The following is a 16,930-nucleotide window of genomic DNA, read 5'->3' as shown; positions in this document are numbered from 1 at the left end:
AACAAGCTTAGATAGGAAGGGGCACAGATGGTGTTTGATCACAGCTTGCTCATTCGTCAAAGTGTTTGATCAGCAAACGATCAACAAGATAGGACCTGTGAGAGTCCGGGGGCTCCCTCTGCACCTCGTCACTCCCACAATCCTCTGCCCCCAACCTGCATCTCCCCGCCGATGGTTCACTGTTGTTATGGATCAAGCTGGTCACTTATCTGCTTACATTGATCCTATTCTTAGGACACCAGGGTTCTTCTCACTATTCACAGAGATCCATTATTCCGTGGGCACTTTACCGTGGGATTGGTGATCAGAGATAATGACTACTTCTCCGGAGGGAGTTGTGGGGAGGAGCCCTTCCCCGGTAATCCACACAGCGCTGTGTGTGCGGCGCAGGTGGCTGAGGAACTATAGCCTCCGTGTTTGTTGGTTTGAATCCCCCCCACCTGCTACTTCCCTTTATTTTGGGTTTCTTGTTCTCTTCCTTCTCCTTCTCTTCTTTATTTTCTCTGTCTTCTACAGCAGGTTGTCTAACAGCACAGATTACCAGATGGCACGACCCTTCTAATCAGCCACGCCTGGTCATAGATGAGTGCGCCGATAGCACTAGTTCATTTAAGCAGAATACATCTGTGTGTTATTTCAATCAAATTCGATTCCTGAAGTGAATGATTGGATTTACTGAAAGAATGAATGCTTAGATAATATTATTGATTGAAGAACTTACTTTTTCTTATTTTCCAACATAAGACATGTGCGGGTCCCACATACCTTTTTTAAGGTCCTCTATCTAATTGGTAATAAGCCTAGTCGACAGAGGGCTGGAAGCCAAACAAAGACTTTTGCCATTTCCTTATTTTTAGGACTCGTGTGTTGCACAGAAATACAAGCATTCCATATTAACTTCTATCTAGCTTTGTGCTGTTGAATTACAATTACAGTTAAACAGATAAATTAGCTATCTCCAACCGCAAGCTATTTTTGACCACCATGCGTACTATGCTTTAAACGGTTTAGCGCAGATGCTAACCCACGTATCTTCCCCAATAGCGCTCACATGAAGTCTAGCCTTTAGCGCCAGCATGCTACCTCAGGCTACAGTCCTTTCCTTAGGACCCTGGCTTCCTATCACCACCTGAGAGAGGAAGACTGCAGGGGAAGTTGGATATGAAATCACTTCCTGCCCATGGTCTGATAATAGACCTGCTTGGAGGGATGTTTACATGGGGAGCCACAGGGGCTCCTAAAGACAATGGGGCCCCGATTAGTTCATGTTTCTCTAGAGGGCCGTGACAGCCTACGCTGTGTTTGAAAGCTTTTTTTCAGCCTGTTATCAAACCTAAACAACAGAATAGGTTGAATGTATAGGTCGTCCAAAATAACCCACGTTACATTTGCTGGTAAAACTACCACTATCCACTGTTTGATGAAGAACAGCATTACCTCACTATTGACACAGTTCTGTCTTGCCAAAAAATGGATGGCATTTGTTTGATTCTCAGTGGAAAATGAAACATTTTAGATAGTTTCCGATTTCTATCAATAAATGTGCATTTTCTTCATATTCTTCAGTCAGTGAATGCATGTAATGTTTAATATGTTAGTTAATTCAACTCTTTATAACATTGCCATGGAGATTCATGTTGGTGCTGCTATCCCTGAAACCACTCAGGAAGGCCCTCTTTCATATAAAAGAAAGCACCGGTCTCTTGCTCACTTGAGCCCTAGGTCACCTACTAATTACATAACTTCCAGTAGATATAATTAACATTTATTCACAGAGTCTGAGGTGAAGAATTGTTTTAGTATATACTACACGTGAACACTCCAAAAATAAACAAGATAACAATTTGCTGCGATTTATTTGTTTTTATCAGTGGTTTATTCAGGGGTTTTTTAGCGCAACGAGAAGGTATCCTGAGTTTGAGATCTCAATCATGGGATATTATCCAATATCCCGAGACAGTGAACCAATCAAATTGCGCCATCTTAGGAGGTTCAGGTGTAGCATATAGCCTACTAAAATATATGATCTCCTATTTTAGTAAAACATAATGCCCTGATACATATGAAAGAGACCAAACGTCCCTATCTTACTCCCAAGTCACCCCTAAGCAACAAGCTCAGCTGCCCTCTCTCTCTCTCTCCCTCGATGTGTGTGTGTGTGTGTGCGTGTGTGTGTGTGTGTGTGTGTGTGTGTGTGTGTGTGTGTGTGTGTGTGTGTGTGTGTGTGTGTGTGTGTGTGTGTGTGTGTGTGTGTGTGTGTGTGTGCGTGTGTGTGTGCGTGTGTGTGTCTGTGTGTGTGTGTGTGTGTGTGTGTGTGTGTGTGTGTGGGTGCGTTTGTGTGAGCAGGTGTGTGCGTGCGCAAGGTTGGCTATAGCCTTATGTGTGTTCTTTTTTGTCTAGCTATTTAAGCCTAGTGTTCACCAGGCTATTATCTTCTTTGATATTTCCCCTCACTTTAGATCCATCCGAGCACAATCTCTCTCTACTCTGAGGGCTTACTGTCTCTCTGCTCTGAGGAGGGGGCTGAGTGGCTGTGTAATGGAGCAGGTGGTTTGGGTTATCTGTGTCAAACGGACAACCTCCTTTCCTTCTGAGCTCGGTCTTAACGCTGTCTGAGGCTGGGGTTAGGCACTGCTGCATGGAGGTTTTTCACTTCGGTCACTATGAGTACGGGGCGCACACACACACACGCACGCACGCACGCACGCACGCACACACACACACACACACACACACACACACACACACACACACACACACACACACACACACACACACACACACACACACACACACACACACACACACACACACACACACACACAGACACAAGCACACACAAACATGCACTCAAGGATGCACACGCGTACGTATGCAGACATGTTTGCTAATAATGTTTTGGTGTGTGTGCATGCAGACACATGCACATACAAACACAAAAACCCAAGCACAGGCACACACAGGTACACACGCACACACCAAAACATCCGTGGGTAATTGTTTTAACCCCAAGTGATATTTTGTACCATTTCAACACACACACAGTTAACACAAAAAATGGAAACTCAAAGATACAACTTTATTCAGTAACATTTTAAAATTTATACACGTTTATACATGTACACGAACATGAATATTTTTATATGTATCTGTAATGATATTATTGTTATCTTAGGGACTTTGGAAAGTGCTAACCTCTGTGACAAGAAATCAAATCAAATCAGGATCGAACAGGACAACACTTCATTCACATTATTCTATTGTGTGTGTGTCTTTCGGTAACCTTTAATAAAGTGTTGTCTAATCTAATCTTTATCCAGTATAGTAAAGTTCCTGAGGCAGTTTGAAAACGAGCTTGACTTCACTGTTCTCTAAGAATGGATTAGCATAACTTTTTCGTTTTAGACCTTTACAATCGTGCATTTATGCACCATGACGATATGCAAGACAATGAATGAAACAAAACCGAGAGATCAATGTTTGTTTAAAAATATCTCATCAACACGATTGATACATTTTTAGACGCATTAAATAATTACATAAAAAATAATAACATTCATGTTATTGTTGGAAATTTATGATTTTCTTTCCCATTTGCACATTTTAAGCCATTTCAAATTTTTTTACTTGGCCTAACCAAATGCAGCATCCTGAGAATAAATCCGAGAAAGAAGACAAAGGAATCTAGAAAAAGAGGGACATCAATTTTGAGCTCAGTCTCATTGACTTAAATATATAAATATTTCCTAATAGTAATAGAACAAGTCAAGCACCAGCATGAGCACTACTCCCCTCTGCTGGTAGGACAATTATAGATACATAGCCTATACATAGGCCTATAAAATTATAAATAACTGCCATTTGTTACCGTTAAGACAATTCCTAAAATCAGTCACTTTAAATCTGATGAGCGAAAAGAGCGAAGGAAAACACAAGGGTTTATGTAACCGAGCTGGGTGTAGGTGCAGATCTTATGGCCTACAGTATGGCCTGCATCAATCCAAGGAGAGAGGGAGTGTTTGGTCATGTGACCTCGATGACCCTGGCCTCTTTGAGCCGTTTAACCGCTTATGTACTGTCAAAGGAAACTCACATCACTCTTACATTCTGACCTATAGCAAGTCAGCGAGACAGCCTGGGTTTCATAAGGGCTATGGTCCCAAAACATCGCCACTACCACCACCACCACCACTGCCACTATAACCTCCACTACCCCCACTATAACCTCCCACACCACCTCCACTATAACCTCCCACACCACCACAAACACCACCACTATAACATATAGCCATATCTCTCTCCCCACTATAATCTCCACCAGCACCACCAGTATAAACTCTACCACCCCCTCTATAACCTCCCACACCGTGGAGGTCATAGTGTTGATGGTGGCACAGGCATCACTATAACCTCCAGCACCACCAGACTGACCTTAACAACCTCTGCAGCAATATTCCCCACTTTAACCAGCACCACCACCACAAGACCAATCAACAACAGCCCCCCCTGAATATTCACCACCACCACTGTAGCCACCAGCACCACCGGGCCCTTGTTCTTCTCCCGAAGAGCCAGCACGCAGAGAGAACCTGGGGTGTTGTGCTCAGGGAAAAATAATGAAGACCATTTCACTGTCAGAATGGGTGCAGAACGGGTGTCTTAGAAATACCTGACACAACAGCAAAAACGTATTTTCATATGAGACTAATCATGCTGGCAGGTTTATGGCGGTGACCCTACTGGGTCAGATATTGGAGCGCCATGGGCCAGTTACATTCTAAGTTATTATTGAAGAGAAATGGGCCGGCTTGTGCATTGACCTTACACACTCTAGGTCACCGGGTAGGTCAGCTATCCATCAAGAATTAAGGTTACATAATCTGTACATCCCAGCAGATAAAGGACCATTTGACTTATTTTGTATGTTTTTCTTCCAACCTAAGGTGATCGCCCAGGGCGGCAAATGCGTTGGGGGCGCCCTCTGGCGGATGCCTTGCGAAATACAACATGTTTATTTAACATGTTTCCAAATGGAACGGACAAGGGGGGGATTTAGAAGCAGACATGAGTTCAGTTTAGCAATTTAAATGTAAAGGACAAATCTTTGCACATTTTATGTTTTAATGGCAACTGCTTAACTTTATATGAATGTTTTCCCCTTTGTTCTCAGATTTTGGAGATGGAGAGATAAACAAACTCATCAGTCACTTACGACCTCTTCTGCTGTCTGCTGGAGTGGATGTGGAGTTGTTCCCTGATCAATGGACAATTCTCAAGACTGAATTGTACACAGCAGGATTCAGCCAAGCTGTCTAAAACATGCCATACTGATATACCTTAACAGTAGCATTTTTAAGCAAGTGCTTGAAAAGCTCTTTATAATTGTCGGATATTGTGAGACATTTTTATTTTATCAGCAATCAGAGTGAATGCCATTTGTTAAAGGCACAATCCAAATATGATGCTATCTTTTAAAACTAAAGTTGCATTTGAAAATAATTGTTTGCATGTGCATAATGCTGTCTGACCCTGCTAAAGGAACCTTTGAGAAGACCTGGCCTACTGTGAACAGAATGCTCCGCCATCGGTGTCCTGATGTCCTTGATCTCTTTGATGCTCTCCTCACCATCCCTGCAAATAGCTGATTGCGAAAGAGGGTTCAGTGTAATGAATCAGGTAAAGAGTGACTGGCGCTCACGCCTAAAAGGTCAGACCCTCTCCGACCTCCTGAAAACCCAGTCGTGCTCACCTGACATTAAAGACTTCGATCCAAACAAAGCCATTGACATCTTGCATGCTGACATTTGCGCTCACGCAGGCCTGAGTTTGTGCGCAAACATGGAACAAAAGGAACTGAGGATGGCTCAGATTCAGATGAGCCATCCTCTGAGCCAACTCTCAGAGTTCAGAGAGTGCTGATGAAATGTGGTAAAGCTCTGAAATTATCAAAATGAAAAGTTAATGATTTTTTTGTTGCATGCATGTACTGTATGTGTATGTACTTGAATTGTTGTAATAAAATCCAAAATGTACGTAGAACCGGGCCTGTGTAAATGTTCGTGAGGATTAGGCTGTACGCTATGATAAGAAAGATGTAGGCCTACACTCGGAGCCATAGGTCTCCTGAACAGCCTCTCATGTCTCATGTAGTTAATTGGCTCAATTTGTGACCAATCAAATTGGTAATTGATAATTCGTTGATCGCTCGCTGCTGTACTGCAATTTATTCAGGGCAATGAATGGATAAAGAAGGAGGACTGTAGTCATTCGCTGAAGGTTTATTTATTTGTATTATGTTATATAAAAAATAGAATACAATAAATTGGCATGAGCCCAATGGAGACTTCATATCTAAACGAGCGTTCAGCCGGAAGTACCTTTGGACCGCGGCGACGCGCCTGACAACCCCGCAAACAACAGCGGTGATCTCTGGTGTCAAGACGCTCTCTCAGCCAGGGACTTCGAGTTCTGCCCCTGAGAGCCGTAATACCCCAAAGTGTCATGCGACTCAAGTCATCGACTGCATGTTAACATGAACTCCAGACAGCAACAGACGCTTCTGCTGCTGCTGCTGGTGTGCGGCGGCGGGGCCATCGAGATCATCAGCACGGGCATCGCCGTCGGCATGGCAGCCGCGCTCACCGGCTTCCTAGCCAGCTATCCCAACATCTTCTACTATTTCCACGAATGTTGTCGAGCGGAATGGATTTCCTTCAATAAAACGGGTACGATTAAACCACCGATAAGTAGCTCCCTCATACCTTACACTGAAGTCTGATCGTCTGTGTTAAGTTACTGTTACTAAGTACATGTAAAATAACTGTCCAGGGTGTACGGTAGTAGCTGGAAGCTCGGTTCAACAAGATGTCGTTAGGGGATAATTGATGTGTTAAATGAATACTCTAGGTCGGGAAAGGTTAACCGAAAGCAGTAACGTCGCGTTGGCTTAAAGTAACTTTTATCATCGGTCGCTAACGGGTGACGTCAACGTCGCGGATCGATTACGTCAACGAATAAGGGAAAGTACTCGTGAGCGGCGAGCTGGGGCGATGTGCGGTTGTTTAACGCTTCCTCTCCCATGTTTTTTATTGTTGTGAATTTATTAGCTCACTAATGTACGTCGTTAAGAGAGAGTGACGATGGGAACGACATGCAGAGCCTTGCTCGTGTGTTTTTTAACAGCAAACCTCGTCGTGAACGCCTTCGAGCCGTTCACAACAACGATAGCTGTAGGGGTTACCGCCGCTCTGGGCCGCACAATATACAATTACTTCCATGAGAGTTGCGATCCGAAATGGGTACAGTTGAATGCAACAGGTGAGAACTGTGCAATTTACCTTTTGCGGTGCAGATGGTTCCCTAGTACCGAGTCAACAGCGGGCTTTGTTGTGGAATAACATGTAGAGTTAGGCCTAGTGGAACGACAACAATCTAGAGTGCATACCGACCAATCCGATTTTACTTTGCATAATATATCCTTAGAAACGGCTATGCGTTTTGAAAAGCTTTCATGTTGTGCAACCCGAGACGTACGAAAATGCGCATTCAATTTTTTTTACTTTCACTTTCAGGTTTGCAGGCAGACCTGGAAAGCCAACTGTTCGGTCAGCATATAGCTTCTCGCATTATTCTGAAAGCTGTTACTGGATTCATGAACAATAATAACCCGAAGAAGCCTCTGGTCCTCTCTCTCCATGGGTGGACTGGCACGGGGAAGAATTTCGTCAGTCAGCTTATTGCAGATAACATCTACAAGAAGGGGATGGACAGCAGCTTTGTCCACATATTTACCTCTGAACTCCATTTCCCGCATGCAAGCCAAATTGAGACATATAAGGTAGTCTGAGATTGAATTTTATTTAAATACAACCTGCTAGTACTAGTTGACTGGTGCATGTTGTCCATTCTCTAATAGCGGTCTCCCCTTCCTCCACAGTCTCAGTTACAGCATTGGATCAGAGGAAATGTCACCAACTGTGCCCGTTCCATGTTCATCTTTGATGAGATGGACAAGATGCATCCTGGCCTGATTGACAGCATAAAGCCATTTGTGGACTACTATGAAAAGCTGGATGGTGTGTCATATCGGAAAGCCATCTTCATCTTCCTCAGGTGATTACAGCGTTCTGGTGGAGATTGGCTGCCGAGCATCACCCAAGTGGGTTCGACACACTGGTGGTGGTTAGTGAGGTCCCCCCTTCACTGTTAAGCGTCTTGAGTGTCTAGAAAAGCACTATATAAATTCAATCCATCATTATTATTATTACAGAATTTTTTTGTTTCGAGTTATACTCCAAATAATATATACACAGCAAAGATGGATGAACTTTATGAAAACTGTTTGAAAAGCCTCAGTTTCAACTGATGCTGTTCAGATTTTGCCCTACCATTGAACAGGGCCAACGAGGGCCCCTTGAACAAAATAAGAATGCAATAAAAATAATACAGCGTTATCTTGATATGTGTGAGGCATCAAATGAGTGCCGTCGCCTAGAGTCCGACTTGAATGACTGCAGCGCGAGGGTGAGCCAGCTTATCAGAGAGAGGAAGACCTTCATCTCGAACGTACGCTAAAGTATGCAAATCCGTGGCCAGTTCGAATCCCGACCGGTAGGCCAAATATGTGGACAGGGGGAGTAATGCAGTACTCTCCTATGTCCTCATCCACCTCCACGGATGAGGTGCAAGCAAGGCCCCTGAAACCCCCTACTGCTCCCAGGGCGCACTGTGGCTGCCCACTGCTCCAGGATGTCGGTGTGCCCCCATAAGTGTGGACCTCTGACTAGGTCACTCCTCTGTGTTCACCGGTTCCCGGATCGGTCAAAAGCAGAGAAAAAAATTCAATAAAGGATAACTTAACTAAAATCTCGCCCCTCTCGCCATAGCCTACAACAATGTGAATATTTTGCATATTCCTATGATAATCGTGTTATAAAAGACAGATGGAATACTCATCCTATATAGCCTAAAATCGACTTTGGTGTGACCGTATGTATACAGTCATTCAACTCAATGATTTGTTATTTGTCGTGTTTAAAAAAATCAAACAATCGTGTTCAATGTAAAATGACCTTGCGTTAGTCAGTGCTCTCTATCACAAAGGACAACCGGCTAATTATATATTTTTTATAATTAGCCGTTTTTTTTTTTTTTTTTTCTCCTTTAGATCACTTTGTTCTAAGTCTTGATACACAAACAAACATTTGTAAACAAATATAAATTGCTGACCGACATCTGATCTGCACGCTTCATCCGTTTAGGGGAAACACTGATGTACTCTTTTACTATGTTTGCAAAATCAAGCTGGATAAACGTCTGGACAATCTATCTATCTACTTTCGAGCACATTGGCGTTGACTTAACATTACTGATATTCCTGATAGTAATGCTGGGGGAGAGAGTATCACGCACACCACCTTGGATTTCTGGAAAACGGGAAAAGACAGAGAGGAACTTGCACTGAAGGACGTAGAGATGTCCCTCTCTCTGGCTGTGTTCAACAACAAGAATAGTGAGTATGATGTCATGTTTCCCGACGAGACTTGGTGTGCCGTATAAATTACGGCGTTCGATGTAAGAAATGCTTGCAGAGACTCGCAGAAGAGAAACCATATCGTCAAACAAAGTCCTGTCACACGTGGGAAACCGGTCTGTGTGTTTTAACCATTGAGCGGCCTCTCCTAGCATCACAATAGAGTGGCAAAGTCACGCCCCTTCTTGTATAGCCCATGGGAACTATGAGATCGAAAATATGAATGAGTTTCAATGGAGAGAAAGTAATTATTTTCTGGTCCCAGTCTTTATATGCCCTGGATTTCACATGTTTGGGGATTTGAATGATAATTTTTCATGTCAAGAGTTTGACAGTTTATTGTGCAATTGTTCAGTTAAAGGCTGTAGAGATAACACAATGAGAAAGACTACATGTCTCGTATGTGACGTCACGCTCCCTGCGACTGGTGTGGACAAGACCGATAATCTCCCCATTGACTGAATCTCTCCACATGCCCCGACTTAAAATGGTTTTCACCTCTTTCGCCGCTTTTATCCTCCCTCCCGCAGCACTGTGTTGTTAAGGCGGCCGCCTTAACAACAATAGAGCCCCGCCTTGACTACCAATGTATATAAATACAATTTAATATTAAAAAAATACCGTATTTTCCGGAATATACGTCGCTCCCGAGTATTAGTCGCATCAGTCAAAAAATGCTCCATGACGAGGGAAAAAACATATATACGTCGCATCGGTGTATAATTCGCATTTATTTTTAAACATTTAAACAAGAACGTTTAGTCTGGAGAGACTGAATAAAATTGCAATAGCAATATAGGTGTGTCGGTCCCACTCGTAGTTCTGAGAGTATACCGAATTCAGTGACACCGGGATTCCACCGGACGCGTATGCGCCGCGGTCCTAAACCTGAGCGCACGATCGGGAGGTGGAAGTTGCGCTTTAGATGCCTTCACAAGTCCAGCGGAGGGCTCCAGTTTTCGCCGGCCAAGTCATGCGCTGTGATATGTGTGACAGCTATGTTGCACAACATTGCAGCTAAGGCTGGGGTAGCTTTGGTTGAACCGGAGGACATTGAGGCCTACTGCACCACCGAATTTATTCGGTGGTGCAGTAGGCTTGCAGCGTTCAGTTGTAGGCCTAATGAATGACGGTGCCATCTTGCGGCCGAAGATTATGCACGCACAATTTTGGCATATAAGTCGCTTCGAAATATAAGTCGCAGGGCAAGCCAAACTACAAAAAAAACGCGACTTATAGTCCGGAAAATACGGTATATATTTTTTTCTTTTGGATATATTTTTTAATTATTATGCATTAAGAAAGTAGAAAACTCTCGTAGGGAAAGGAACATTCCATCAGGTGTAAAAAATAAATATCAATAATGCATCGGTAATACTGTTCACATCAATGGTTGTGCCCCTTGACCACCTTGACTAAGACATTTACTGGGGGAAAAACTGGACATATATCATTCGCGTCGAGAGCAGCGAAGAGCTGTAGTTCACAAAGCGGCCTCACACGAAACCTAACAATATCAAACTTCTCCACGAAAATGTTTAGTCTTCTTTGCATGGAAAATTATCATTTAAATCCATTCATATTTTTCGATCTCATAGGTCCCATGTGCTCTAGCGGAAGGGGTGTGACTTCGCCACTCTATAACTGCCATTAGCATGCCTTTAGAGAGCTATCAATAGCATTTTGTGTGAACCTTCCTTTTTAAGTGCTTTGCGACATACCACCAAGCAATATTTGTCAGGTTTCCAAGCGTTTATCCAAATATTCTGTGAAGAAAAAGTCCCTTCATAGTGTGCATCTCTCACTGCCTGTAAACATAGCAGGTGGAGACCACTGCCTCACAATCAGGTTTGTAACAACTGATGGTTTTTATAAAGTGGTTCAATTGGTTAATTGTGTTCAATAACACACAATCACAATATCATGTCAGTGGCTTTGGGATCCACTCATCAGTCTGGGTTTCACTTTGTTACGGCAGAGCTTCAATGCAGCATAAAGGTTTCCCAACACACACAAGTTCCAAGTATGAGCGTTGGCCTACATTCAGCGATCACAAAGCAAATAGGTGGTTTGAACATCTTGCAAATGTAACACTTGTGTCGCTTAGAACTAGAAAATTACGCTACTGGGCCAGTCATAGGTTCATGGGGAGTGGTGAAATCAAACATAGAAATTAAAGACTGGAGACAGGGTTTATAATAATAAATCTGGCAATTTACTTAAATAAGAAAAGATTAAATATTAAATAGATCAATAAATAGATAGGGAAATTAAATAATTATTTGCAATAAAATATGCTATAAATATTCTTAAAACCCTTTTAAGAATCCCTTTTCCTTTTGAATGTTTGTTCAGGTATTAAATGGTGCTAAATAAATATTACATTTGTTCTATTACATAGAGTTTGTACAACTATATTTGTTCTGCTAAATAAATACCGGTATATTAAATAAATGTTATATGAAATAAATGTGCTTACTTTTGTGGGAGGTTTCGCTAAATGCTCTACAGCAGAATGGTTACTAAGAACTCATAAAAAAAACTTTTACTGATTTTGAGTATTTGATTTTTTAAATTGATAAACCGAAATAATCGAATACACTCTGCATTCATGCACGTCATTTGCCACACCGCCTTTTTCACCACACAACGGACGGAGTGCATCCTGAAATTAGTGCCCGTATGTACTCAATCAAGTTTGAAATGTTTTGAATTGAAGTGATTTTGTATCGCATTGTGATCCTTGAATCAAATTGAGTCATGAGATACCGAAAGAGCAAAGCCCCCAGGCGGAACCACTCTGAGTGGGTGAAAGACATGCATTAAGTCAGATCAGGAGTTGAGTTGACCCTTTCAGACTTTAATCAAACAACAATCCCTCGCATCGCAGATGCAGTCTCTTCCCCTTCTGTTTGCATTGACCATCTCATTCATTTGACCTTTGCATGTCTCACGGGCGAGTCTCTTAAACCTTAAGGTCAAAACGTTGGGGCGATAACCCTCAACTATTCCAGAATGAATTAGTATTGTGGGAAAGGCTTTATTTTTTTACAACGTCACTGATTCTTTAAACGACTAACACTTCTTGTGACTTTGTGCAGGTGGATTGTGGCATACCAGTCTGATAGACAAGAACCTGGTGGACTTCTTTGTCCCCTTCTTGCCCCTGGAGTACCGGCACGTTGTTCAGTGTGCCATGGCTGAGATGGAAGCCAGGGGCCTACCGCCAAACCCTGATTTGGCCAACCAAGTGGCCAGCGAGTTAACCTACTTCCCCAAGACTGACCGAGTCTTCTCTGTCAAGGGCTGCAAGACGATAGAGAGCAAGCTGGACTACTATCTATAATTAAATCAGCTTGGTGATCGATTGTGGTTTGGATTGTGCTTGGTAATTCTCGCGGTTCCTCTTCAAAGATCGACTAGGTCTTATGTAGAGGAGGGGATTCGAGTTGAGGGCGACGGCGTCAGGCTGCTCTCTAAAGAATGAACTTGATGATCGCTGATCACCGAACACTGGAGAATATGAAAAGATTGTGTCGGCTCTTTTCTACATGCAGTCCTATGTGAAATCAAGAGATGGTCTGATAATTGATCATACCTTTTGTCTGAACCACATGAAAGCTATCGGAACTACATTAAGTGAAAACAGTAATTGTGATCTTTTGCAATTGAACAAGAAGATACATTTTTTGGAAAGTATGTTTCAGGAAGACACCAATTGCAGAAATGTTTTCCAACGCGCCTTAACTGGATAACTCATGTTTTTTACACCCATGAAAATTGTTTTGATTTTCAAATCATTTCATGTTTTTTCATTTAAGCCACAGAAAGAATTATCTACACCATCGATGGGGACACAATGTCTTCTGTTCTAACTGCAATTGAACATTCTTATGTTATTATAAAAAAATGATTATGGGGTTTGTTGCATCATGTCCACGGTTTCTAAAATGTACCATCACAGTCAGTGTTGTTTAAGAAGAATATCCAACAAATTTTTATGCCAAAATCTTGCACCATTGGGTATCATTCAAGAGTTTATTTACCGTCCCCTTACTACTGATGGCAATTCGTGTTTCATGAATTTAGGGGTGATTTTATGAGTAATTGTATATAACTAAGTTATATTGCACTGTATAATTTAGAAGTTTGATACTAATACATAATCTGGTGGGGGTCAAAGGAGCTCTTCCTCTTATGCCCAAATAGACCTATCTTCATCTTCATATGTCTCTAGAATAATTTAAGTGTAATTCAATGATGGCTTCAAGTTTTTGAAAACTGTCCTTCGTTTAGAAGCAAATACGGATCAGTTAAAAAAAATTAAACTCTTTTTCAACCGACCGCCACTGTACTTGCTGTGCCTTATTGTAGCTCTGTAATAACCTCCTTCAGTGCATATGAGAGGTTTCAGGGCTGTGGGAGTTGCTGGTCTGTTTCCACAGAAATCGGGGAGAATATTTGTGTCGGTTACCACTGACCCACAGCAAGCAATATACAATATTTTGAATTGAATCCATTGGTTTTAAGATAATGTAAGAATATGGATGTAAATCAGGTATTTCCAACTGAGACTTATAGGATATACAAACCATGCCTTTTTACACGAATAAAAGGCAATTGGCCCAATGGTTCGTTGTAGTTTTCGTTGGCTTTTTTATTTTTCTTTGTAAAAGAGTATCTTAACCTAACCTGGATACCATCCTGATCATATGACTCGCCTTTGAGGACATTTGATAATCAGTCTGTATCTACATAATCAGGGACATTATCGTTATCAGGTTTTCTACACCTACCCTCTCTTTTTTAGGGGTACAGTGTGTGTGTGTGTTAAACACCTGGGTTTTTTATGGTTCAAGACACAAGATATTAGCCACATCTGTCCAGCAAAATAAATTCATCATCTTTATTGTCCAGTCACATCACCTCTGTGTGTTTTTCACATCAATGCTCCTGGTTGTGTCCCTAAATACTCTGTGTTTGTGTTGGGGCCCGTGTGACCACCTAGGTTAATTGCTGTCTGATGGTCGTCTTGATGGCCCACTTTCGGCCGGTGCACGGCTGCAGAATCAGCAGGTGCCCAAAGTTCAAGTATATTAATGCATCTCTCGAAGTCAGCCACTGTGTGTTTGGGTTTGTGTGGGTGTGTGTGTGTGTGTGTGTGTGTGTGTGAGAGTATCATCTTTGTTTTTTGTTTTATGGTCTCATCCTCTTAACAGCCTGGTTGGATTACAGGCTTACATAATAATTATACAGTAAATATATAAGAATACAAATACCTATATAACTCACACTCACCTTCCAGTGGCACGCTGTGGACTGAGTTAATCTCAGAATGCAGTTAAAATGATGAAAACTCCAACCCTCAGGAGCTATTCTGTGATATTACATATTTGTAAACATAGGCCTACCTGATGGTAAACAAATCCACACTGGCTGACTCAGTGTTTTTTATATAGTGCAAAAATGCAGAGTAGGACCTTTTTCGCCTGAGTGAGCTGGGAAAATGTGATTCAAAATTGTCAAACTCACAATTAGATTACAAAATATGTTATTCAATCACATTAAGTCACATTCGATTTAATTGCCCTCAAACCTGTTTGGAAAAAGGACCAAAAAAAAGAAAAATTAACGTGATTAACTTCTTTCCCCCAAAAACGTTCATTCAATTAAATTAAATTCAATTGTATTTGTATAGCCCTTAATCACAATTACAGTCTCAAAGGGCTTGACAGGCCAAATATTTATGACACCCCCCTTTACCCAAGCCCCCACAAGGGCAAGAAAAAACTCCCTTGAAATTAGCAAAGAAGAAATCTTGAGAAGAAACGCTTAGTAGGGGATCCCTTCTTCCAGGGATGGTCAGGAGTGCAATGGGTGCCATAATTGACAGGTAAATACATGCACATCATATTAAATTGGTGATGTGGTGCTAGCCGGTTAACCATGAGGAGAGTCTGACAGAATAGAGAATTAGAACGGAAAAATACATAGTGGGAATGTATACTGTATTAACAAAAGCACAAACAAACACAGAGTGGTCTTCACATCGCATCTGTGTCGTTTTCACACTCCTATGTTCCAAATGCAAGATTGTAGAGGTGCGTTTTGAGCTTTCCTTTGAATAGCTCCACAGAGTCAGCTTCCCTGATCACTGGTCGCAGCCTATTCCATAGGAAGGGTGCTCGATAGGCAAACCCTCTCTGTCCAGCCGATTTCATTTGAACCTTCGGCAGTGAAAGTAGGCCAGCTCCCGAAGACCGGAGGGAGCGAGAAGGACTATAAGGAATGATCAGGTCCTTCAGGTAGGATGGAGATAATCCATGCAAGGCTTTATAGGTTAGCAGTAGCACCTTAAAGTCCGATCTGAAAGTTATTGGTAGCCAGTGGAAAGAGGCGAGAATAGGTGTGATGTGATCAAACCTTCTCGTTCATCATGCTCCCAATACCTACAGGATCACCAAGCTGTTCTATTTTATACATCTCTGTATTATGTCTTCACCCTAGGCCCTTACTGTTCAATATTGGGTTTTCTTTGTTTTGACCTGCCAAGGGATCACAAATGTGAACAGAATGAGACTATCGGGTAAAGTGAACTGTGAGGGGGTACCTGCAGAACACCACCATGGCAGGGGTGTAGGGTGGTGGTTTAGTGGTCCCTCTCTCCCTTGTCCATACTGGCCTTGGGGTGACTGATCTGTGATCACACCCACTGAGTGTCTTTCTCTTTACAGAGCAGTAGCTAAACAACCAACATCTAAATGCTGAATCAATCAAAATAAATTAATCTCTAAATAGCGTTTAGACGTCGGCGTGTTCTGCTAAATGGCGGGGGCATCCCCCATTGGGATGTTCCAGGCCTGGTAGTCTTGTACTCATCTATCCAGACCTCAGCCACTCGCAGGGCGTTGCGGCGTGTATAGAACGCAATGTTACCGATGTACGCCTTCGTCACGCAGGCGAAGCCACCCTTGAGCAAGGCAGCACCTCCAAGATAGCCTACCCCCGCACATCCACACCGGTAACAGTGCAATAAGGTTGCTGGTCTTTTGTATGTGTGCTATGTTACATGTTGTTGAAGAGTCAATCTTGTTATGAGAGGAATAGCAGTTAAATACTTGAATAAAAAAAGGGTTTTAATTTATATTTTTTGATTAATCCTTTGACATTATTCATGACGGATAATAAGACAACCTTTTGAATGGTAGGCCTACAAGGAAATGACTACGTGTCTGTATTTCCGTCCATTGTTGTCACCTCGCAACCGTGGGCGACCTCCTTGGCAAATGTGCCAGATTTGGACAATCCTATCCTGAGTTTAACAAGGCTTCCTACAGTCTCTCGAGTTTAACAGCAGCATTTTAATGTTGGTAATTAGTGATAAAGTTCAAACTTCCT

The 16,930-nt window shown here is 42.2% G+C and overlaps 1 protein-coding gene across 2 annotated transcripts; it reads left to right on the top strand.

Moving 5' to 3' along the window:
- Positions 1-6,172: 6,172 nt before the first annotated feature.
- On the top strand, positions 6,173-14,164 carry LOC130380899 (torsin-1A-like). 2 transcript variants are annotated; one of them, XM_056588325.1, is made up of 5 exons: positions 6,173-6,725; positions 7,572-7,837; positions 7,937-8,112; positions 9,384-9,511; positions 12,634-14,164. In XM_056588325.1, exons 1-5 carry the CDS (start codon positions 6,533-6,535, stop codon positions 12,876-12,878), a joined length of 1,008 nt encoding a protein of 335 aa, XP_056444300.1. In that variant the 5' UTR covers positions 6,173-6,532; the 3' UTR covers positions 12,879-14,164. The 2 variants fall into 2 exon arrangements, with proteins under 2 accessions (XP_056444300.1, XP_056444301.1); XM_056588326.1 differs by lacking the exon at positions 6,173-6,725 and adding an exon at positions 6,980-7,317.
- Positions 14,165-16,930: the final 2,766 nt, after the last annotated feature.

This window comes from Gadus chalcogrammus, chromosome 4 (genome assembly GCF_026213295.1).
Source record: "Gadus chalcogrammus isolate NIFS_2021 chromosome 4, NIFS_Gcha_1.0, whole genome shotgun sequence".
In the NCBI taxonomy this organism is placed as follows: domain Eukaryota; kingdom Metazoa; phylum Chordata; class Actinopteri; order Gadiformes; family Gadidae; genus Gadus; species Gadus chalcogrammus.
Note: the sequence above shows the minus strand (reverse complement) of the source record. Positions and strands in the feature narration are given on the sequence as shown.